Genomic DNA, 23,363 nt, shown 5'->3' on the forward strand with positions numbered 1-23,363 from the left:
TTTTTATTTTTTATTTTTAATATTTTAAAATTTAATTAAAATATTTTAATTTTAATATAATCTGATTTTTTTATATTATTTAAAATAATATATTATTATTACTAATCGATTTGATTTAATTTTTTTAATTAAAATCAAACTAAATTAAAATAATTTTTAAAATTAAAAATTAAATCAAAGCGAAATAAATAAAAAATCAAACTAAAATTTTAAATTAAATTAATTCGATAAATTTTTTCAAACCAAAATCCTTCTTATCTCAAACGGAAAATCACCTTTTGCTTTCCTCCACCACTGAATTCCAGTATCCAACAAACAAATTAATCTTTTCTAAAATTCTGAAATAAAAATAAAAGAAAATTTTGCTTATTTCAAATCAGAATAAATTGCTCTAAAAAAATACTATAAAATTAAAGATATTTAAATATAGTTTGTTACAGTCTTCATCTAAAAAATGCAGTTTGCTTTTCTTTAATCATATAAATTTTCATCTAATTTCTACACTCTTCAAACCAACATTACCATTAATTTAATAATTTAATTAATATATAATTTGAATTTTTAAGTGTTTCATTATGAAAAAGTGGAAAAGGCTAATGATTGATTTGAAAGAATAATTTAAAGAGTCATTAAGCTGCGTAGAGTTGGCTCTTGCACTATATTATTGTTATTATTTTATTATTAATATTATTAATCAACTATTAGTTTATCTTTACCTGCTGCGCAGCGTAGCAACTACCATAATATGACCCTTTTGAGATCTGATAAGAGGCTTACAAAGCTCTACTTTCCCGGGAAGAAAATCAATAGAAAAATCATAAACTTACTAGGAAAACAAAAGAAAAAGTTGTACTTGAATGGGTGGAAAAACGTTCATCAATTATAACCACCTGTACTAGCAGTGTATATATATTTATAAAATTTATGCTCTAATAATGATACAGATTAGAGAAAATATAGAAAATTTAGACAGATTTTCAATCTAATAACAAACCCTTTTCTCATTTCTCTCAATTTCTTTTCAGCTACAAGATCAAGAATAGTTTCGTATCTTATTTCATCTCCAGGCTTCTATAATCCAAAACACCACTTTTCGTGGCTAAGAAGTCGTAGCCAGAGTTACTGCTCCCACTGCTACTGGAACCCAGATTGCAACTGCAGTCTTTGCTGTTTTGTAGCCCCAGCCTGCAAGCAAAACAAAGACCTCTGGCTCCAGTTTTCATAGCCTCCGGCTGCTGGCTTTGGTATGGAAGGCTGATTCTAAGTTCAAGATTCAAGTCTGGACACCTTTCTTGAATTGGGTTTTTTTCTTCTTTACATACAGCTGCAGTTGTGCAGATAATCTTGTCTTTTTCTTCTTTAACATGGCTGAAAGATATTGTTGTTGTCGTCGTTGCTGCTACTGCTGATTCCTGTGCCGGCTCGTGGAGTGGCCTGTGAGTTGCAGGATCTATTCCTCTGTTCAAAAGCTTTCTTCTTATGTGTGTGTTCCAATAATTTTTTATCTCATTATCTGTTCTTCCTGGTAATCTCCCAGCTATAAGAGACCATCTGCAAGAAAATGTTTAAAAAATAAAGAATACCCATTAGCCTCAAGACCATCAACAGCTTGTGGGAGCAAAGTAATTTTGTTTGATGATTTAGTTAGGCTCTTACTTGTTGCCAAGGAGGCTGTGGAGTTTGATAATGAGTTCATCTTCTTCTTCAGTGAAATTCCCACGTTTAAGGTCAGGTCTTAAATAGTTGATCCAACGAAGTCTGCAACTTTTGCCACATCTAAGAAGGCCAGCAGCTTTAGGAAGAGAACGCCAGCAACCTTCACCATGAGCTCTAATATAAGCAATAAGACGATCATCTTCTTCTTTGGTCCATGCACCTTTATTTGTATGAGCTTTTTCACAGCAAGGAGACCTTCCCATTTTGAAGTAGAAGAAGAAGCAGTATCAGCTATCACTTAAATTTTCTTTTTTCAAAACAAAAAAGAATTTCTTAGTGAATTTGGTGGAAAATGGAGGCCGTTAAGTTCTTGGAGTTGTTGCTGGAACATTAAGGCCGGCCCTTGAGAGGAGGTGAGATGGGATTTTATATAGGCTTTTGACTGAGAGAGAGAGAGAGAGAGAGAGAGAGATAATTTCTTCTAGATGTGAGTTGGTGAGAGAGGTTAGAGGGAGTGGCTGGTGGCCTGTGTCTTGATGATATTAGCAATAGCATCAATCATATAATAAGTTAAAACGACATTAACTATGGGTAACCTTCAGGTAGGTGTAAAGTAAGGTATGTTAAAAGTATAGGCAACACATACGCTGTACAGCTCGCTCTCTCTCATTTCTTTTAATATCTAGACAATTTTGCCCTGAAAAAGTGAAAATTTTTTTAAAACTTGAGAGCACTCTTATCCTTTAATGATATGTCCTATTTAAATCTAAATTAATTAAATTAGTGAATTTTAAATGGTATATAAAAAAATTATTTAAATAAAAAAAACTTTAATTTAATTGATATTCTCAAAAATCATCCCTACACATTAATAACATTTACATACCAAAATTTATGTAGGAGTAGTGCTAATATAGTCTACATTATTTATATGGATAAATTTATTATTTATTCTTTGTACTATAAAAAATCCTTTTAGTAAGTCTCTTGATTTAAAAAATATATTAAAATATTATTAATAAGTCTTATGTTAATTTTAGGTATTAATTGCTTTAATATTTAATTTTTATAGTATGAATAAATTTATTAATTGGTGATTCAATTTTATAAAAATATAAATTAATTAATCTTTTCGATTGAGAAAATTTTAGATTTTTCTTTAATTAATTAATAAAATTTTTAAAACTTTGCCGTATTTTTTAAAATCAAGAAATTAATCAATAATTTTTTTTATATCATAAAGATTAAATAATATTTTTTTTCTTTTACTATATTATGTAGTTGGAACTAGCACCAAATGGGAGGTCAACTTTCATATCTTCTTCTGGTTATGATATACATTCTTGAGTAGCAAGTTATCATCTATGCAACAAAGCAAGTACAATTTGATATATATTTCTCTCTTGGATTTGTTTCAACACACTCCTTCTTAACTCAAAATAATTATATGGAAATTGCTGTCAGTTAGGATCTTGAGTTTAATTTTATTTTTTTTAGTAAGTTAGTTGTGGTGGGCAATTGGAAACGAGATGCACAAGTGGTATGGCTATTCTTGGGCATATGTATAGAGATGGTAGTTGTGGTTCTTTATTCTATTGGTACACTACACTATAATTTATGAGAGAGAGAAGGTTTCTAGAAGAGTTGGAGGTTGAGTTCAAGAAAAAAATGATAAAGGGAAGAAGGAAGATGAAAAAAAAAAAAAAAGATAATGAGTGTGGTTGTGGTTGTATGTGGGCTTTAGTTCACCTTCCACTTTTGCTTATTTTAACCCCTCAATCTTGTGGTGCAAGTTTAGGCAAAGGGGTAGGGTTTGGGATGGAAGGGTTGATTTAATCTCTATGATATCAGTATTCTTTTAATTTTTATTTAAACATTTAAATGTTTTTATAGTATTAAAAATTCACTAATCAGTCATTTATTAATTTTAGATAGTACGTATTTTACTATTTAGTTTCTATAATATAAAAAAATTTATTAGTTAGATCTCTTAAATTTAGAAAAATGTAAATTAATTAATCATTTTAATTAAAGGTATTTTAGATTTTTCTTAACACTTAACGATTAAAATTAATAAAAAAAATTAATTAGTAAAATTTTCAAATTTCATGAATATTTTATATATTTTTTAAAATAAATAAATTAATTAATAAATATTTTTATACTATAAAAATTAAATAATAACTTTTCCTGAAATCTTTTTGTTGTTATCTCCTTCAACTTGCAGATTCTCTCTCTCATCATAAAATTCAAGTGGATGATAAGGGTTAAGGAGATAGACAGAGGGAGAGAGGGGTATCCACTTGTGCAATTATCTGTGTATTTCACCTACTTTTTCACCTTACCCCACTGCCTCTGCACCTTGTCCAACTCTGGCCTCCCTTTGATGTTGAAACTTTTTGTGATTTTATTCCCACAAAAAGTAGTTTTTTCACATAAACCCACTTATGCTTATCCATTTTATTTTCAGAAATAAAACCTACTACCCTCAAAACCAAAATTTTTCACATACCCACTTACGCTTATTAATCTGGTAGAACTCATCACCACCCAGTTAGGTTTTTTAACACTACTGATTACTGATTGCTATAACAAGTATCTCTACCAATCCTTCTCTTCTATAAATGTACACACAGGCACATGGCCCCTCTTTAAAAGGAAAGAAAAATTATGATAACATGGACTGTAGAGTGAGAGAGAACTATTGACAACTTTTAATTTTTCTGAAAAAGAAAAGAGAGAATTTATAATTACCCAACTGGGTTTTGGAGACTTTAGAGGGCTGAGATGAGAGGATTGGCAAGAATCAAGATTGAAGAACATGTGGTGACAGCCAGAAAAGCAAACACGTGGACGTCATGTGATTAGGTACTGGAACAAGAATCGTGGGTCAGTCCTAAAAACCCTTACCTACCTCTTTGGCTGTCCTCCCCCATGTGGGACTCCTCAATCTAAGCACAAAGGTCAGCTTCAGTGACCCACAATTAGGATAAAGCTTTAAAAAATGAGCCTCTTCAAATTATTTCTCATTTATTATTTTAGGATACAATCATTCACAGAAAGCAATCCAATCGCATACATTTGTTTCAAGGGCACCCCATTGTTCATCAACAGTGGGATCTCCCCAGCACCCCAACTGGGCCAATAACTTAATCTCAATGTCCTTCATTCTCTCAGTAAATAGGACCTTTCTGAATTCTGACCTCTGATTCATGCACAACAACAAAAACAAAAAGAAATTAAAAGAAAACAGCCTTAATATTCCAAATGTAAATTCTACAACAAGCTTGAGAACAGTAGAAAAACAGCAAGGAAAAAAGAAGACAGCTAATCATGGTTGAGTTCAGGTGCGTTGACTTTTGATGGATTCCATGTTTTTAGGGTCAAAGTGGAAGAATATAGAAGTAGACAGACTAAGAGCAATTCATGATGCCTTCCGGAAAATCTGCATTAGGACATGAAGTGGAGGAAGACCACTAGGCTTACTAAATCCTCTAGTCAAATAAATGAGAACAAAAATCAAGCTCTCTCCAATTCATTATGTTGCAAACTTCTATGAAATAGGTAAAAGATCACAACAGCAGCAGCAGCAACTATAAATCCTGCCGCACTTTTTGCCAGTACAGTATGTAGTCCTTTGCTCTTACCTTGGATCAAGAGGAACCCGAAATGAACCTTAGTTCTGAAAGTTTCTCATGCGATGACACCACATAGCCGCAAAGTCTCCAAAGAATCTCCTTACCTGCCCCACAGGCCACAATGAAGTTGGCACTAACGAAAAGAACATGACATGTTACGAAGGTTTTAATTCAAGAAGGCAAGAAACATGCTTCCCCGAGCGCTGAACAGCTATCAAGTAGCTAATAGAAGAGGCAGTACACTGCCTTAGAAGAGCCAATATCTTTGCCAACTTTGGGAATACTGATTACTATCCACCAGCTAAAGCCAGACACCACCCATATCTAAACAACATTTAAAGCCATTTTTTTCTGAAAAAGGAATAATAAATTTATGCTGAAATGACAAGGCAAAGCTTCAAGTTAACCAAATTAGCAGTTCTACTCCACACTAACAAGCATGAAAAGATACCATCGAGGTTGGAAGAGGATTAAATATAACTCTGCCACATTGAGTCTAGGAGGCATGAGTCGCCTCAACAGGTCCCATAGGCACTAGAATGGCATCAAGGCTCCACAAACTTAACTTGAGATTATCTTGATCTCCTACAATTGGCTCTGGCTCGGGTTCAAGCATAAGATCCTCCACTTCAACCATTTCTTCCTCTTCTTCATCAAGAGTCATCAGTACAGGGCTCCAACCACTATGCGACCAGTGAGTACAAAATATTAAAATACATTCCTGCATCATAGAAGAAACAACACAAACAAATATCAAGACTAAAATAAACACATAAAAATACTGTTAGCGCTCCAAATGGTAAGGTTTGATAATAACTCTTGCTAAGAATTTGGGCTCTAGACTAATGAATGAATATGCTCAGTAACTAAACTCATGAAAACAAAATGGACAGGACCAAAATTCTTGAACCACACTATAGTTTTTCAAAATTGTTCAGCGCCCTCTCTTTTGAAATGTCTTTGGTTAATACTGTCCAAATCAATTGGGCAAAACCAAACCTTTCAGGCCTTGTCAAAAATTCATCTTTCCAATTCTATACAAAGGCATGTGCTCTTGTTGCAATCTGGCCGAGCAGATAAGTGCAATGATCTTTGTTTGCTCTCTTTCCATGGTAGATATCTTACTTATAATTCTCCAATTTAGAGGAACTTCAAGCAAAATGGAAGGAACAGCCAAACTGGTGATGGTCCACCAGGCATTTGGTCCTCACTAGCATGGTGCAAGTCTGTGTCCTTTAAAAATTTGAACATGAAGCTTTTGTAAAGAAAAACAGAGTCCTGCCTTCAGACTTTGCACATGACAATGCTGTTTTTCCTAGTGTCAGCACTGGCTGTATAGGATGGAGGCAATATTCTCATTTGATGGTCCACAGGATTACGATATTTCACATGTAGTCAAAGATCCATCTCTTTTAGCATGGACAATTTCATAAAACTCAGGCTTGTCTCTGCACGTGGAAGTCAATTATATAGTGGATTTTGTATTCTTCATTGATGAAAGCTGTGTCATTTGCTTAACTCCAGCCATAACAAGAGAAAATGGCTAAAGGTTTTAACTAGTAATTTAACCATTTAGATTGAATTATTTACTGGTCAGGCAAGGAGTTGTGTTGTAATAAACAGAGGTAGCAAAATGTTGCAAAAATGAAACTTGGATGTGAGCCAACAAAATATATACTAGTGGAGCTGAAAGGTTGGTAAAATAGCAGTGTCTGTCATGACACATGGCACTGCAATTCTGGAAGGTATAAGCAAGAATGTTACTCCTTTTTCAAATTTGAAACTAAGCAGGACATTATCTTGCATTGGCAATTGCAAATCAATATTTTGGGAGGGAGAGGACATTGATTACAAAGCATCAGCTTTCAGTTTCAGCTCATGCGGCTCAGATGTCAAGAGTTATATTTTCATGGAGCTGTCACATAAGAGTCTAGTACGAAGAACACTCTTAAAATGTCTTCTGAACAGAACAGGTCATATAGCTCACATAAAATGGGATTAGGTTTAACGGATCATCATGAATATATGCTTAAACATGGATAGTCTTCTATCGAAAAGAAAAGCCTAACACGAGTCACAAACCATCAGATGTAAGTATATGTGAATCAGGTATGCAGTCTATCATATTACAGTGAATTGCTCTCACTTTGAGGTGAATATTTCTAACTTAGCTATTAAGGAACTGCTCTCACTTCGAGGTGAGATTTCTAGTTAATAGAAACCAACTAAAGTAGGAAATTCACTAATGATATTGAAGATGTGCCAGACAAATTAATGGTCATTTATCAGAAGCTTACATCTTGGAAGCCCTTTGTCATACTTCTCTTTTCATTTAATTTCCTCGTTCATCCTTGCACAAACCCTAAATTCTCCAACTAAGTTCCTACTCATTTCAGCTTTCACGAAGCCTCAAATTTCACTAATAATTTTAAAACCAGCAGAATGTCTTGCATCAGATGGGAAAGAATATACAAACTTAAAAAATTCCCATTATGATTTTACGGAAAAATGCAGTCTCATTTTCCTTAGAATCAAAACCTGTCCTTTTCTGGAAGACAATCTTTATGCTTCAGAAAATAGGATTAAGATACACAAAATGGGAAACAACAGCAAACAATCAGGAAACTAAAAGAAGAAAAGAAAAACAAATAACTGGAATCATGGGTTAATGGTATAAAACACCCAAAAAAAAAATCATCAATTTATGAAAACCGTAAGTAATCACCTGGTATAGGTGAGCGTAAGCATTATGTTGGGATGTTTAGCTTTCACTTCTTCTGAAAATGAAAACAATCTGATGAAGAACTTGCATGCACGATTCCTCTCTTCCTTTTGCCACTTTCAACATTGTAATCGTTCTGTTCGTTGCCCAGAAATTTGTGGAAAGTGCGGGTGGAAAATTTCAGAAGAAACAGCAGGAAAATTAAAAAATAATAATAATAATTACAAGGTTCCACCGAGATTTGAACTCGGGTTACTGGATTCAGAGTCCAATGTCCTGACCACTAGACCATGGAACCGCAATGACTCAAGTTTTATTTTATATTTTTTAAAACGCCTTGACATTTGAGTAAATATATTAAATAATTTCTACGGTTAGTATTTCTATCAAGTGTTACAATTAAGCTCCACTTATTGCATGCTAAAATAATCATTAAAAATAAAGAAAAGAAGACATAATAAAAATAAATAATTAGTATATTAAAAAGACCAAAAATTAGTATCATATATAAAAATGCAACTCTTCTTATAGTAAATATGCAACAATTTAAAATAAATATCAGAAAAATAAAATAAAGGCACAGCTTTTGAGCATTTTTGCTTAATTATATTCAACTTGGAAGAGATAGAAACGAAGAATTTTCTGTGAGTTTTAACAATTTTGTTTATAGAAACACCCTATATCATGCTTAGTAGTAATTATCATATTACATATAGTATGATAATGCTGAGTTACCAGAAAAAATCTTTTAATTATTAATTAAATTTAATTTCAATACTATAATATGAAATAATCCTTTTTTTTATTTATCATAGATTATTACTTCATTAGTTAAATTCTTGCTTAAATTATATTCTTAAACAATACTAATTCCAATATTTTTTCAAACGATTTTATGATTATACTTTAAATTTTATATTAATTTTTATTATTTCAGTTAAAAATATGAATGTATAAGTTTTAGTTAATTCCCTTAATAAAATTTCTGGTTATTTTGGTAGCATTTGAAAAATAATTAAACCAATAATTAAGAGTTAGAAATTTTTAGTAATTATTGATAGAACTAATAATCAAATTTTCTATTAGCTAAGTTAATAGATCGTATTCAACTTTTCTATTATAATCAAATTGTATTTGCAGCCCAACAGATAACACCTAACCATCATTATACCTTAATATTTACTTCAGAAGGGAAGAAGAATCAGTTGTATTATTGTATTCTTTAGTACAAAATATCACTATTCAGCTCATGGGCTGTGAAAATGAACTACATGCCACTGATTTATTAGGAATAATTTGAGGGAATAGAGACCAATCTCTCTCTCTCTCTCTCTCTCTCTCTCTAATTCAATTTCTTGCGAACTTCATATAAATAGCTAACAATCACCACAGCAGCAGCAACTACAACTCCAACTGCACTTTGTGCCAGCACGGTGCTGTTCTTAACAATTGCTTTGGAGCCAGAGGAACTTCCAGCGAATCCTAATTCTGAAAGTTTCTTATGTGACACTGCGTAGTCTCTAAAGAATGCATCCTCATCCTGTCACCCAACAATTATTCAGTCAATGAGTCGTTCCAATTTTATCTATTCCAAGCATGACTTTATCTTCAACTGCAGAAACAAATATTTTCAAATGCTTAGATGATGATTACTCTTCTTTCTTTTTTATTTTTCTTTTTTGCAAGATTTTTTTTTCAGAAGAGATGATATGAAGTTCCACAAATGCAAATATTAGATCTACAAAGAAGAGTCACCATAAAGGTGATTATTTGGCAACAGTACATGTACACGTCTGAATATATGGTCATTTGACTGGTAAGAAGAGGGGTCCATATTAGGTGATTATTTGGCAACAGTACATGTACACGTCTGAATATATGGTCATTTGACTGGTAAGACGAGGGGTCCATATTACCTTCGCATACAGCTCAACATAAGGACGAAATTGAGGGTCTTCCACCAGAGCAATGTCTGTTGGGAGTTTCAACAGTCCCTCTGTCTCCCCTCTCAGCAATTCCCTAGAATCAGACAACAAATAACAGATTTATTTGAATTCAGACAATGCATAAAAAGAGGTGTATGAAAATTTTCAATTCTTCATTTAAATCTTACACAAAATATGAGTTATCAAACTTCAGAGGCTCTGTGGTCCAAGGGCCATCAAAACCTGATCTCTCTGGATGCGCCCTTCCCTATATATCGCATAGCAGTCAAAGAATTATAGTTTTGCATCTTACAGCTTACTGCAACTGAATAAAACAAGTCAGAGAGTTACCAGAGTATGACCCCCCGAGAGTGCCACTATATCCTTGTCAGACAGGCCCATCCGATAAAAGATATCCCTTAAATGTGGTGGACCTACCACAAAATTCAAAAAGAAACCATTCAAATAGAAACACAAACATGAACATACTTCTGCCAAGGATCTGTTAAAACACTTTGTTTACGAAAGGTCAACAAATAAAAACATTAGCATAATGTTGCTTAAATGCGAGACCTTTCCGAAACTTTGAGTTTCACCACCACATTTTAATCTTAATCTACAGTCAACCAAAATATTATTCATCCAAGTTTTCACATGACCTAATCCCTCAGCCAAAGGCCACACCTAACTCCAAGATAGAAACCCCTTACTTTAATATGTTTGTCTCTTCCCAATCACAACCTGGTATTTCCTATTCAATGAATTCAATTAATAGACATCTATCGCTCTACATTTCCCTAATAACAATGTGACAAAAAAATAAAGCTACAAACAAGTATTACACAAGCTATAACACAAGAAAATTTCAATAAATGACCAACAAATATTTTCAAAACCATATCCAGAACTGCACAGACAAACAACTAGCTTGTTTAATCTTCAAATGAACAAATATCAGATCCCCAAATATGTCAGTCAATGTCTGTGTCTAATGTTCCCTATAAGAGAGACCAAACTTTTTATCTGCTTTTCTTGCACTTTGCCTAATGATTTGCATAATATCAAGTCTCTTGGAATACTTTTGGATCCTAATGAACAAAAAGAACTGTAGTGCTATCTAGTCTAAGTGATAAAGAAAATCAAGGCAGCTTCATGAATTAGGCAGCGTCATGAATTGTTAAAACAAGTGACTGACCTAATACACTTGAGTCATTCATAATTTGAATCCTTCATCTTAGAGTTTCAAGTGATTTTCTTAACGTACAGTAGATGACTCTCCTACGGTGATAATTTTGATACTGCAATTTATTGGTGCATCAATTAGGACAACACTGTGCAAACACACACTCCACTGCCTCTCACCAGAAGTAGGCTAAAAACATAATTTGCTTCCCAACATAGCCAACAAACCTCATTATTCATATTCAAATAGTAATAAATTAATGCAATTATATTAATTCCATGTCCTGATCCCAAAAAAAATACCTCTGCCAAACTTCTTCACGCGGCAATAAATTTTATAGAAATTTGACTCTTAATTAAGATCTTTGTGCAACAACTTAAGTTGCACAAAATAACTTTAGTGCTCTGTGATTATTTAAACAAATAATGTGACACTGTAAAACGGTGAAGTTCTTGACAAGAATGAAGGAACAAAAGCAACTTAAGTAATCCTAACTTCAAAAGGCCAATGAAAGTCAAGATTTTGAGGTGTAGCACCATATGCCTGTTAAATTTACATTAACATAATATAACTATCAATTTGAGCTAAACCATTAATTATGTGCATGCACATCAGCTTTCTCAGTCATTTACTTTCAATAAACATACAAGGAAGCAACAATTTGTCAAAACCATAATAAGAGAATGCTGGTTGAGCATTCTAGAGGTGTAAGTGCAAGCCTACCTAGAGTTGAGGTCAGGTTAAGGACTTACAATTTACAATACTATTTTAAACACAGGAAACTGAAAAGATATCCCGAATCATGCAGAAAATAAGCACCACATTCAACAAATTGAGGTTCTATATTAAATATAATAAAAAATATGACAAGTGACAATCACTATACAGAACCATTCTAGTTGGAGAAAGTAAACCACAAGGCAATTTAATGACAATGATTTCCATAAAATTAAAGCAGTAAAGTGCAGAGCTTTGAACATAAAATGATTGCTCGCATATGGAAGGAAATCAGAGTGTGTAAACTTATAAGTGCATCAACTGATTACATGGTTGTTCATGCAAATTACCTCCCTCAACGCATCATGCCTTTTACCAAAAGAGATAAGGGAGCAAGCATCACAAATTGCTTATTGTACTACATGCAAAACAAACAACCTGAAAAATATATACATAACCTACACTCTCTTTCTCACAAGTTATCAACCAAACAAGCACATCACGATACAACTGAAAATTATGGCCATTAAATTTGTAAGATCTCACCATAATTAAATTAAGCAAAACTTGAAGATGCAACTCACGGTTACACCAGACATTCAATTTTAATTTCTTTCAGGTGTGTACAAGTCTATTATTTCTATTTTCCATCATAAAATAACTTATCATCTTCTAATCATGTAATACAATGAAACCTACCCCATCATTCTTCAACATCATTTTTAGTGAAGGTCAAAATCTATCATTCACATTGTCAACATAAAAGATAAACTCACAAGTAGTAAAAGTTATCTGATTCAGGTCCTTCTATTAGAGATTTTAGGTCTATTTACTTTAAAAATAACTTTAGGAAGTAGGATTTTCTTCAGGAAGTTTGATTTGATTTAGTATTTCTAATCAGAATCTGGTTAGTATTTACTTATTTGATATTCCCAATCCAAGTACTAGTAGGACCAGTTGTTAGACTAGAAAACTTATGTCATCTTGGTATCTTAATAGAGTTTATTGTTATTGATATTGACAACTGGTAATATAATGTAAGAGTTTATTTATTCTTGCTTTTGAGTACTGTTATTTGTGGTTCTCCAACATCATCATTCACTGAACTAATTTAAAAGTTATACTCCAAAAAGTTCAGTATGCACATGGCTTCATGAATTGAAGAAGTGAGATTAACAGAATGGAGCACAACCTTTTTTAGCATCTGGAAGTCGCCCTTCCTTGGGAGAAACTTTTGAATCCTAAAAGAAGGTAACTAGTTATGATAATATATTTTGAAAATTAGCCATAAATTCAAGAAACTGCACAATCACAAACCTTTCTGCCGGGAACAAAATCAATGGATGGGCCTCCAGTGACCTCAACTGCAACGACACCAGCGAGCTAAAAATGAAAATAATTTATACAAGTCAGTTTGCTCCTCATATTTGCAAAACCAATGTCAATTCTTGTGTATTTGAGCCACTAATATTAACAACTATCACTTAAATATTAACAAGATAGTCTTTCTCTCTCAAGTACAACCTCGGGGAGAATCCTATCAATTCTGATATTTAAGCTTGATCCTTGATGCACTAATCTAACCAACATGGAGTCGTGCTCTATCCATGACCTGGCAAATATAGTGTATTTGGTGGGCAGACAGAATGGCACTTATAACAGCACATCAAAATGTTTCCAAATCCATATTATTATACAACAACTTTTAAATTTAACTGAGTAAATATCAGAATATCTCTCCAAGTTACTCTTTGCATAATTAGACATCCACCTAATGCTCTATCAGTTTTGACATAAGCCTCAAAGTTAAAACAGCAGAAGACGGTACACTAGAATCAACTTTGAAACATAATTAAGAAGTGGAATTTCCTTTATTCAAAAAAAAAAAAAAAGTATTGGAATTTCCTTGTTTTCTTTTTCTTTTTAATGAATTAACAAGCATATTCCCTCCTTTTCTTTCCCTCCCCGTAAAGGTATGATTGGTAGGAAGAATTGAAAATGGAAAAAGAAAAAATCCCACTTAAGATTCAATTAAATATGTGGATGTAACTAGAAGAAATAAACAATAAAAAGAAAAACAATCCACGAATAAAACCCTTACAAAAAGTCCATATATAATCACCTGGTATAAGTCAGCATAAGTAATGTTGGGATGTTTAGCTTTCACTTCTTCTGGAAAATGAAAACAACCCATTTAAGTACTCGTACGCACATAGTCAAACACACACAAACAGAAGTATAAAACTAGGGGTAGAAAGGAAAATAAAGAAGCTGACCACAAAAATCAAGTGCAATCTTCAACCCACTATTGGCACCATGAGTGTATTCCTCTTCATTCCTTATGGAGCCATTAGGCCCACCAGTTTTTGTGTTCTTATCATAAGTCCCTGCATCGTGCCACCTTCACAAACGAACAGCCACTCAATTAATCAATCAACAAAAGCAGGGGAAAACAAATGATGTGAGAGAGATGATGGTTACGCTAAGCGGAGCATGATGGGAGCGCAGTTCTTGTAGGCAATGAGAGCACGAAGATTGCGACGAGCCTTGTCGATATCCTTCAGGTACTCTGTATCAACCACCGGTAACGCCATCGGAACTCCTCAGTCCTCACCAAGTTCCAAGTTCCAACTACAATTTGTGATGCTAAAGAGAAAAAGAATGGCGTTTGGGTCTATACTGCTAGAGAGAAGAATTGATCAGATAAATTTTGACCAAAAAAATCAGATAAATGAGGAAATTTTTGGGAATTATTATAACAACCCTATCCGATATTTAATTAGCCGAGTCATATAAGTCACATCATGTGCTGTTCTCTTATTATTATTATTATTATTATATAATATATTGATATTTTTTTACCAAAAATCCAACAAAATTTTTTATAATATAGACCTAATTCCACTAATAAATAGTCAATCTGTATTAATAAATAATAAATTATAAATTATAAAATTTTTATATATTGAATATGTATCAACAAATATTCAACTTATATTAATAAATATTCAACCTGTTTCAATAAATACTCAATGAAAAATAAATTAATATTCTAAAAAAGTAATTATTAAATTTAATTTTATTACAACAGTAAATATTTAACAAAATAATTCATTTAAAATCTAACTTAATTTTAATGTGATAAAATCTATCAGACTAATTATAAAATAAAGTACAATCAACCTATATGGTGGAGGAGTTGGCAAACCACTCACTAATCTAACTATTTGTTCCGTCGTTCGAGCAACAGTTGATAATTGAGAATGTTTTTCACAACCAGGCTATAATTTCTCTTCAACAGCATTTAGCATATCAAAGAACTTTTGAGAATCAAGATTAGGAATTTCATATACATTCTCATACTCATTATTAAGAGAACGAACACTTATAATCATGCATTGAAAATGGGAACCAGTAGAATCCAAAACTATATTTCTATAATGATCATTGTAACTAGGGTCAAACTTATTCTAAAATTTGATTTGTGAACTCAACTTCATTTGTTGAAACCCTATATGGCTCACCGTGTCTATACATTCATAATAATCCGGTCTAAATTCGCACTTTATAAGATGTAACTTGACATCATTAAAAGACAGGTACTTTCGATTATTACATTTTCTACATTGACATCGAATTTTATTTCTATCTATAAATTCTGGATTACTACACGCAAATTCTATAAATGCATTCAATTCAACTAAGAAATCAGGATTCAATACGTCATTTTGTTGCAATCTTGCGTACATCCATATTCTAATAGTACTCATGTTATATTTCTACTACAACATGTAAATAGGCCATTAAATAGGTATGAACCTAACCCATTAAAAAATGCATCATCTCCACCATACAACACGATTGATACTTTTTCATTTATTTGATCAAATTTTGGCAGCATCTTTTCTTAGTCCTCCAAGTGCGCGAAATAGAATATGCACCCGAAAAACAAAGGCGAACTATGGGTAGAACTTAACAAATATATGAAAAAATATTTCAAAAGCCAGATGACTAACAAAGTATGCAATTTTAAAGTGTTTATAAAGACAATTCAAAACTCTCTCACATGAAATGTGAGTAGGATAATGAACAGGCATCTATCTTTAATAATATTTGGGTACTCTATTAGAAAATTAATAGAGTTATTCCTCAAATTAAAAAACAAATGAACTAATTGTTAGTCATACAACATGCATAAACAATTTGTTCGATTCAATTAGAGCAGCTTTTACAAATATCTAAATATTAAAAACAAGTTCATTTAATTATATACGACTGGAATCATACCTTATTAACGAGTATTCTTGCAGAAAACTTCAAGTTGGCTTTTAAACTCACCGCTATGAAAAAAAGTCTTTTTGTAGCCTAAAAAAGAAATGATATAAGATATTTTTATAAGAAATAAAAGTATTAGAACTAAATAAAAAACAATAAATATAACTAAGTCTATTAACATATATACGGTAAAATTCAATATTGTACTCAAGTTTATAATAAATTGAGTCTCATCTTGTGAACTGAAAATTCTAACCATGATATGTATTTCCCACACAAAATAGAAGTTACTCTAAGTGCCTTGAAAGAAGCATGCCACACTATTGTGGGAATATCACAAGTAAGCTAAGTTCTACAAAAAGGGCATGCTTTTGGAAAACTAAACGAGTGTTCTTTGTCACTCCACAAGTTCTGGAAAAGGATATTGAAGCTGATAATTGTCTAAATAATACCTTAATATCCCTAAGAAAAATAGAAGGAACATCCCATATTAGTTATGACTTCCTATTGACTTATCATTGTAACTTACTTTTTATTTTTCGGACAATGAAAGTTTTTAAAAACAATATTACAGCAAGCCTTGCTTCACTGTATGTGCAGGCTTGCTGCAACAGTGATCAAGTACCTTTTAAATGCTCATGATTAGCAACACACTCATAGGATTAAAAAAAAACAAGTATTTCTAAATGCTCATCCACCATATGGAGCATGCAGTAAAATTGGCCTAGGACACATTGCCGGCAGCATAAAAAATTACCACATACATATCTCTTTCTAATTACCCCAATTAATGTGGCATCATGTTCGTTAGAAATGCACTGGGACTAAACTTTCATATCATGCTAATGTTGCATGATCTTTCAATCCGATAACAAAAACCAACTTCATTCCAAACAGATAGTAGTATTTTCTCACATCACATTCAATAACTAGGTTGTATACAATTGCCTGTGTCTAGAATCACTCTATACTCTATAGACAAACTTGCGAAATTAAAAGCCAGGATTGTTGTAATTTCTTTTTCTAATATTTAAGCAATCAAAGAGCCTAAACTTGTGATTTCTATTCCCAATAATCAATAGCAGAAAGATTGACATAGATCAAATTATAGTCATACAAATCTCCACACAGCTACATCATAGACATACATAAACATAAACCTAAACCATTAGTAAGCTACATCATAGGCATGCATAACCATAAACCTAAACCATTAGTAAGTAATCACGTTGGAGAATACACCAAAACAATTTTCCAACTTCCCAAGACCATTAAATTACAAATTCCAATAGAAAAATGCGATAGAAAAATTCCAAAACACAAATTCCGAATTCTCAAATTCCAAATCCCAAATTCCAAATTCCAAATTCCCAAGACCATTAAATTACATGCGATAGAAAAATGGCTATAAACACAGACCGACCTCTTAATAGCACAAATTAAATCACCATAACCAACTAATATTAACGGAGTACCAATAGAGACACTACCACTTATAGCTATAGTGAGACGTTACATGTAAATTAAGCATTCCACACATATCATGGAGTGCTTTGGTATTGAAAGCTAAGAAATTCCAAATTTTTATTTCCATTTGCATAGGTGTGCACTTCAAATGAATGCGAATTTGACTTTGCATTTCAAGTGAAAATGTTATAAAATTTCAAAAGATCAGATTCACACACCTTATCATTGGAAAGCTACAATCTATTCGAATGAAGCTTTAAAGTTATGATCAAATGCAGAATATTAAAACCCTAAATCGAAAAAAAAAAAAAGTAAAACCTGAAAATAAGGACAGCCGAATTGCAATGGAGAGAGAGGAAGAGAGTTACGTAGTCAAGGGAGAAAGCGGAAGAGAAGTCGAGGGAGAGAGATTTGAGAGAGAGCGCAGAAAGAGGGAAAAGTCTTAGGTTGGAGGCATTTTTTTTTTTTTGTTAAAATGTAAATTATAATGATATATGTTAAAAGTAAAATTATAATAATATATATTAAAAATAAAATTATGATAATTATAAAATATAATTAATTTCTTTTTTCAATTTAAAAATAAATAAATTTCTTTTCAAGATTGAAATTTTTTTAATCATGCTTCAATTCATAAAATATAATTATTTAATTGATTTATTTTGATGTATAATATAATGAATTAGTATCGTGGCTATATTAATTATAATAAAAATATATTGATGATTCTAAAATTTTTTATAAATATTAAATTTTTATAATAATCAATTTACATAATGCAAGTATATTTATTTTTAATGAGTTTATTAAAAATATAAATAGGAATAGTTGAATATTTTTTAGTATTTGATTTAATTAAATTATATTAAAATAAATGTAAAAAAATCATCGATAATTTATTAAAAATTAAAATACAATTTATGTTATTCACGACTGTAGTTAATAATAATATATTAAAATAATAAAATATAATTTAATGTTATTGACGTTTAAAGTCGTCGATAATTAATTAAAACCTTTGCTCAATTATTAAAATATATTGATAACTAAATTATTTAAATATTACCTAAGATCCTTAGTTTTCAGTAATATGTTTTAAATTAAAATATCTTTAGACAATAACATGTAAAAATACAGATAACAAGAAGTTGTCGGTAATTTATTAAAAATCTAAAATACAATTAAAATTTAATGTTACTGTGATAATCATTGTCGGTAATAAATTAAAATCTTAACTTATATAATACTATAGACCACATTTAGTGGTCGAGAATATATTTTCGATTAATATTTTTTTAAATGAAAAATTAAAATCTTTTTAAACACTAATATGTTAAAAATAATATAATTAATTACAGTTCACTGTAAATAATATAATTATTCACGATTGTACGATGAATGGAGTAATGTTATTAGTAATATTTTAGTTTTCTCCATTAGCAATTTATCAAATCTCAACTTTGTAGCATTTTAATATGAATTTCTTCCGTATTTAGGTAACTCAATAATTTCTTGTAGCGTTATCGAGTTGAAATCATTTAGTTAGGGGTGCAGTAGAACTTATGAAATAGATCATCTATCAATTGTCATGTTGTGCTCGGATTTCAACGAATGTAGAATCCAAGATCAACATCTTATCAAAACCCCAATCATACAATTTGACAAAGAACAAAACTAATATAACTTCCCTTGTGTGATATTTAAAAAAGAAATAAGAGAGAAAAAAAAGAGTGAAAAAAAAATATTTCTGTTGTTTGATTAAAATAAAAAAGAAGAAGAGAAATATCAAAGTGCAGTACTTCATTCGCAGAATTTCATACTAAATTTAAAGAGGATCAATTAATGTTGATTCTTTTCTTGTCATTATAGTTGAATATTCGAGAATAAATTTTTTTGAGAAATGAAAATATGATATGAGCATGAAAATGATACGATTTTTTAACAAGTTATGTATTGGACTATTCACACTTTTCAAAAATTTAATAATGAAAAATTTCAAATCATAACAATTAATGTACCATCACTTAATTCAAAACTTATCAGATAAGAACTATATTTGAAGAGTATGGAAAAATAAGAAAATAAATAATACATGATCTAACAGATGTCCAATACTATTTCAGATTGCGTAATAATGTATAATTGAATTGCACTTAGACCAATTTTATTATTTTGATATTTTAATATTTTATGAAATTTATTTTAAATTAATTTGATCTAAAATAGAAATCAAATTCGCGGCAGCTCATTTAAAAATGAAATTTTTCCAAAATAATTTAGGGAATAAATTTTTAATGTAATCTAAGTTTGATTATTTGACTTAGTACCTGTAATTACACCTTCTTAGAATTAGAGTTTGGAAATTATAAAAGCATCCTTAAGATGTCAACTATGATTAGATAATCAATAAATATGATATTATAAATAATATTTTAATTTTTCTTGTTTAGCAATTTATTAAAGTTTAATCTTGTAGCATTATAATATAGATTTTTTCCATACTTAATTAACTTTGTCAATAATTTTTTGTGATATTCTTATGTTGAAATCGCTTGATTATCTATTTTTCTAAACACGTTAGCTGGTTAGAGGTACAATAGAGTAACTTTGAAAATATCTCAGTATTGTTTTTTATAAAACTGTGCGACGAAATTTTTGATCACATGTTGATCTTGAGTATTGTATTATATTATAAGTAATGTATTAACAACATGAACAATAATATGTAAATCTTATTGAAATACAAACTCATCCGATATATTATTTAAAAATATAACATACAATTTATTGTTGTCGGTAATAAATTAAGTTATTAGTTATTTAAATATGTTATCGACCATACGAAGCATAAATTAAATTATAAACTCATTTTATAAAAATAACATTGTAATTCTTAAAACACAGAAGATAACGTGTTGTTAATAATATATTAAAAAGAAATAAAATTTTTTTCATCGATAATAATGAGCACGGATAATAATTTAAATTTTAAAATTAATAATTTAGTTATTATATCAACGACACACTAATGTTGATATATTATTAAAAAAAATACATTTTTATTTATGATAAAGAGTTGTCATTAGGATAATTTTAACATTTGATTTTTTAATTTTGCTAATTCATCCGAAAGTAGCAGGTAGTTAGTTGGAAATTACCTATAAATCTTTTTAAAGTTGTCGATACGTTCTTATTTTCTTGTAATAAATTTTTAAATAAAAATAATTAATTTTTTAAAAATTCAAGAATTTGCATAGTAATTTTCACTTTTATCAAATACTTAAAAGGTATTAAAATTTTATTTCTAAATGTATAATATACCTCTTATTTCAATTTTGAAAAATAATTAAAAAATAAGAGAATTTATTTTTCACATATGCATTTTTAAGTTGATTTTAAGGTCTAAAATGAAATTTATAAAAAATTATCAAGAAGATTTGGGAGTGTAAACGAATCAAACTGTTTGTGAGTTATTCGACTCGATAAAAATTCAATCAGGCTCGACTCGGTTCGTTTTCTAAACGAACCGAACTCGAACTCACTTTTTAGACTCGTTTAATAAACGAGTCGAGTTTGGATTTAGCAGTATTCAACTCGTTTAGACTCGCGAGCTCGGTTCATTTTCAAGTTTATGAACAAACTCGCGAACAAACTCATAAGCAATCTCGCGAATAAACTCGTGAACATACTTGTTCACCAATACTAATCCCATATCGAAAGTTGAAGAAATATGGAGGATTATGACTTATTTATAAAATGACAATACTTCTACATGTTTTTTCATTAATTTTGGATTTGAGATATTTCAGTTAAATAAAAAATTTTAATTTAAAAGTTTATTAATGGTCTTATCATTTCAATTTTATTTTTAATTTAAATTTATTTATAATTTAAATTAATTTGAATTATATTGAAGTTATTTATAAAATAATCTCAGTTCAAATTTGAATTTTTTGAGTGGAATTTGAACTGGCTTGTTAATGTGATATGGACTTATTACGAATTGAACTCGAACCGAGCTCGAATTTGATATTTATTTTATGAATCGAACTCGACCTTATAAATGAAATTCGAGTTGAGTTCAAACTCGAACCCGAGTTTTTAAATTTATTTTTTAATTAAATATGAATTTATCAAAACTCGACTCGATTCGGTTCGATTACAGTAGAGCACTCCAACTACACACAAAACAGTTTAACTACACTTAAAAATAATGTGATACATCCAAAATCTAATTAACCTAACCTAAATAAATTCAAAAACTCAATACAAACCCAGTAGAAATTCAGAGTCTACCCCAACCATTCAATAGTGGCTCATCACTATCCATTAGCAAATCAAAACTAATCAGTCTAACCTAAATAAATTAAAAAACTCAATCCAAACCCAACCCAGCAGAAATCAAGAGTCTTCCCCAACCATTTCAATAGTGGCTGAGCACTATCCATTAGCAAATCAAAACTAATCGGTCTAACCTAAATAAATTCAAAAACTCAACCCAAATCGAACCCAACATAAACACAGAGTCTTCCCCAACAATTCCAATAGTGGCTTGACTTTGGGCCAAATTACATATTGATATCAAAATTTTTAATCTTATTATTTTCTTCATTTATTTTAATTTTAAATATTTATTATAACTCAAATGTTATCTAATTGATTCAATTTATCCAATATAACAAAAATTGAAATTAAATATAATTTACAAATTAAATATTATTTAAGAGAAATTAAGTACAAACCTTAAATCTTCAAAATTCTTCTTAATTCCTTCTCTTCTTTCACTTTTCACCTCTCCTTTTGAAACCTTTTGAATTTCCCTATGCTTTTCACACTTCTTTTTGATTCTTCTCCATATGTTGAATATTTATGTAAGAAAGGGACTAAGGTGTGATAAGATAATAATTTGGGGTGAAAAATTGAAAAGAAATAGGGCTAGGATTGAAAAGGAAAATTTTGGAGATAGAATTAAAAAGGAAAATTTTGGAGAAAGTGGAAGATGACGGACGATACTTTTGAGAACAAGATGATGGGGTTTTCATCTTTTCTTTCTTTTTTTTTTAAAAAAAAAATTTATCAATTAGTTTAAATGGCTAGCATTGGTCCACATATTACCTATCCTTTGTTTGGATATTATAGAGAGAGGGAAAGGAAAATAAAAGATGGAAAATAAACTTTATTTTCCTTCATTTGTTTTATCTCTTCCATTTGGATAAGTGGAAAATAAAAAAGAATGAAAAGAAAATTTTATTTATTTTATTTTATTTGAAAAAATAATAAAAAGAAAATAAGTGAAATTATTAATTTACTTCCATTATATAAATCATCACAATAAAGTATTAAGGATATAAATAAAAATAAAAAAATATTTATGTAACAAAAAATTAAGTAAATGTCGGTCAATGTTATTTTCCACTCAATATTTTATTTTCTCCCCTCCTTTCCTCGTCCAAACACAATGGTTGTTTTTTTTAATATCTGTTTTTTTTTTTTTAAGGTAAACAACAAACTCATTTAAACATGATATTTTTTTCTTTAATTTCAAATTTTTCTAGGAATATGAAATAAATTTATTGTTGATTTTTTTATTTAACTTTTTCACACTCTTAATAAATTTATTTTTAATTTAAATTAATTTTTTTAAATAGAATTTTAAATTAATTAATTTTAAATTAATTATATAATCATTATTTATATAATAATATCACGGATAGTAAAAATACCGGACATCTTTAAAGTGATACAGTTTATTTTCTAAAAATTATTTATTATATTTTATC

The 23,363-nt window shown here is 30.2% G+C and overlaps 2 protein-coding genes, 1 long non-coding RNA gene and 1 other non-coding gene across 9 annotated transcripts; all 4 read right to left on the bottom strand.

The window, feature by feature from the left end:
* Nucleotides 1–878: 878 nt before the first annotated feature.
* LOC110625916 (myb-related protein 308) lies at nt 879–2,165 on the bottom strand. The gene is made up of 2 exons (XM_021771614.2): nt 1,657–2,165; nt 879–1,551 (listed from the first exon to the last, which is right to left on the bottom strand). Exons 1-2 carry the CDS (start codon nt 1,917–1,919, stop codon nt 1,053–1,055), a joined length of 762 nt encoding a protein of 253 aa, XP_021627306.1. The 5' UTR covers nt 1,920–2,165; the 3' UTR covers nt 879–1,052.
* A 2,730-nt stretch (nt 2,166–4,895) lies between these two features.
* Nucleotides 4,896–8,287, bottom strand: LOC110625965. Its single transcript, XR_002489640.2, has 2 exons — nt 8,020–8,287; nt 4,896–6,015 (listed from the first exon to the last, which is right to left on the bottom strand). It is a non-coding gene; the product is annotated as an uncharacterized LOC110625965 (long non-coding RNA).
* Nucleotides 8,243–8,314, bottom strand: TRNAQ-CUG. The gene has a single exon. It is a non-coding gene; the product is annotated as a tRNA-Gln (tRNA).
* Nucleotides 8,315–9,194: 880 nt separating this feature from the next.
* Nucleotides 9,195–22,623, bottom strand: LOC110626416 (L-ascorbate peroxidase 3). Of its 6 annotated transcripts, none has more exons than XM_021772297.2 (11): nt 22,326–22,622; nt 16,129–16,206; nt 14,323–14,523; nt 14,118–14,242; nt 13,964–14,013; nt 13,159–13,224; nt 13,034–13,082; nt 10,293–10,375; nt 10,130–10,209; nt 9,933–10,035; nt 9,195–9,556 (listed from the first exon to the last, which is right to left on the bottom strand). In XM_021772297.2, exons 3-11 carry the CDS (start codon nt 14,433–14,435, stop codon nt 9,359–9,361), a joined length of 867 nt encoding a protein of 288 aa, XP_021627989.1. In that variant the 5' UTR covers nt 14,436–14,523; nt 16,129–16,206; nt 22,326–22,622; the 3' UTR covers nt 9,195–9,358. The 6 variants fall into 6 exon arrangements, with proteins under 6 accessions (XP_021627989.1, XP_021627987.1, XP_021627988.1 ...); XM_021772295.2 differs by having other exon boundaries at nt 14,323–14,520; nt 22,326–22,621; XM_021772296.2 differs by lacking the exon at nt 22,326–22,622 and adding an exon at nt 17,902–18,041 and having other exon boundaries at nt 14,323–14,520.
* Nucleotides 22,624–23,363: the final 740 nt, after the last annotated feature.

This window comes from Manihot esculenta, chromosome 11, assembly GCF_001659605.2.
Source record: "Manihot esculenta cultivar AM560-2 chromosome 11, M.esculenta_v8, whole genome shotgun sequence".
NCBI lineage: Eukaryota > Viridiplantae > Streptophyta > Magnoliopsida > Malpighiales > Euphorbiaceae > Manihot > Manihot esculenta.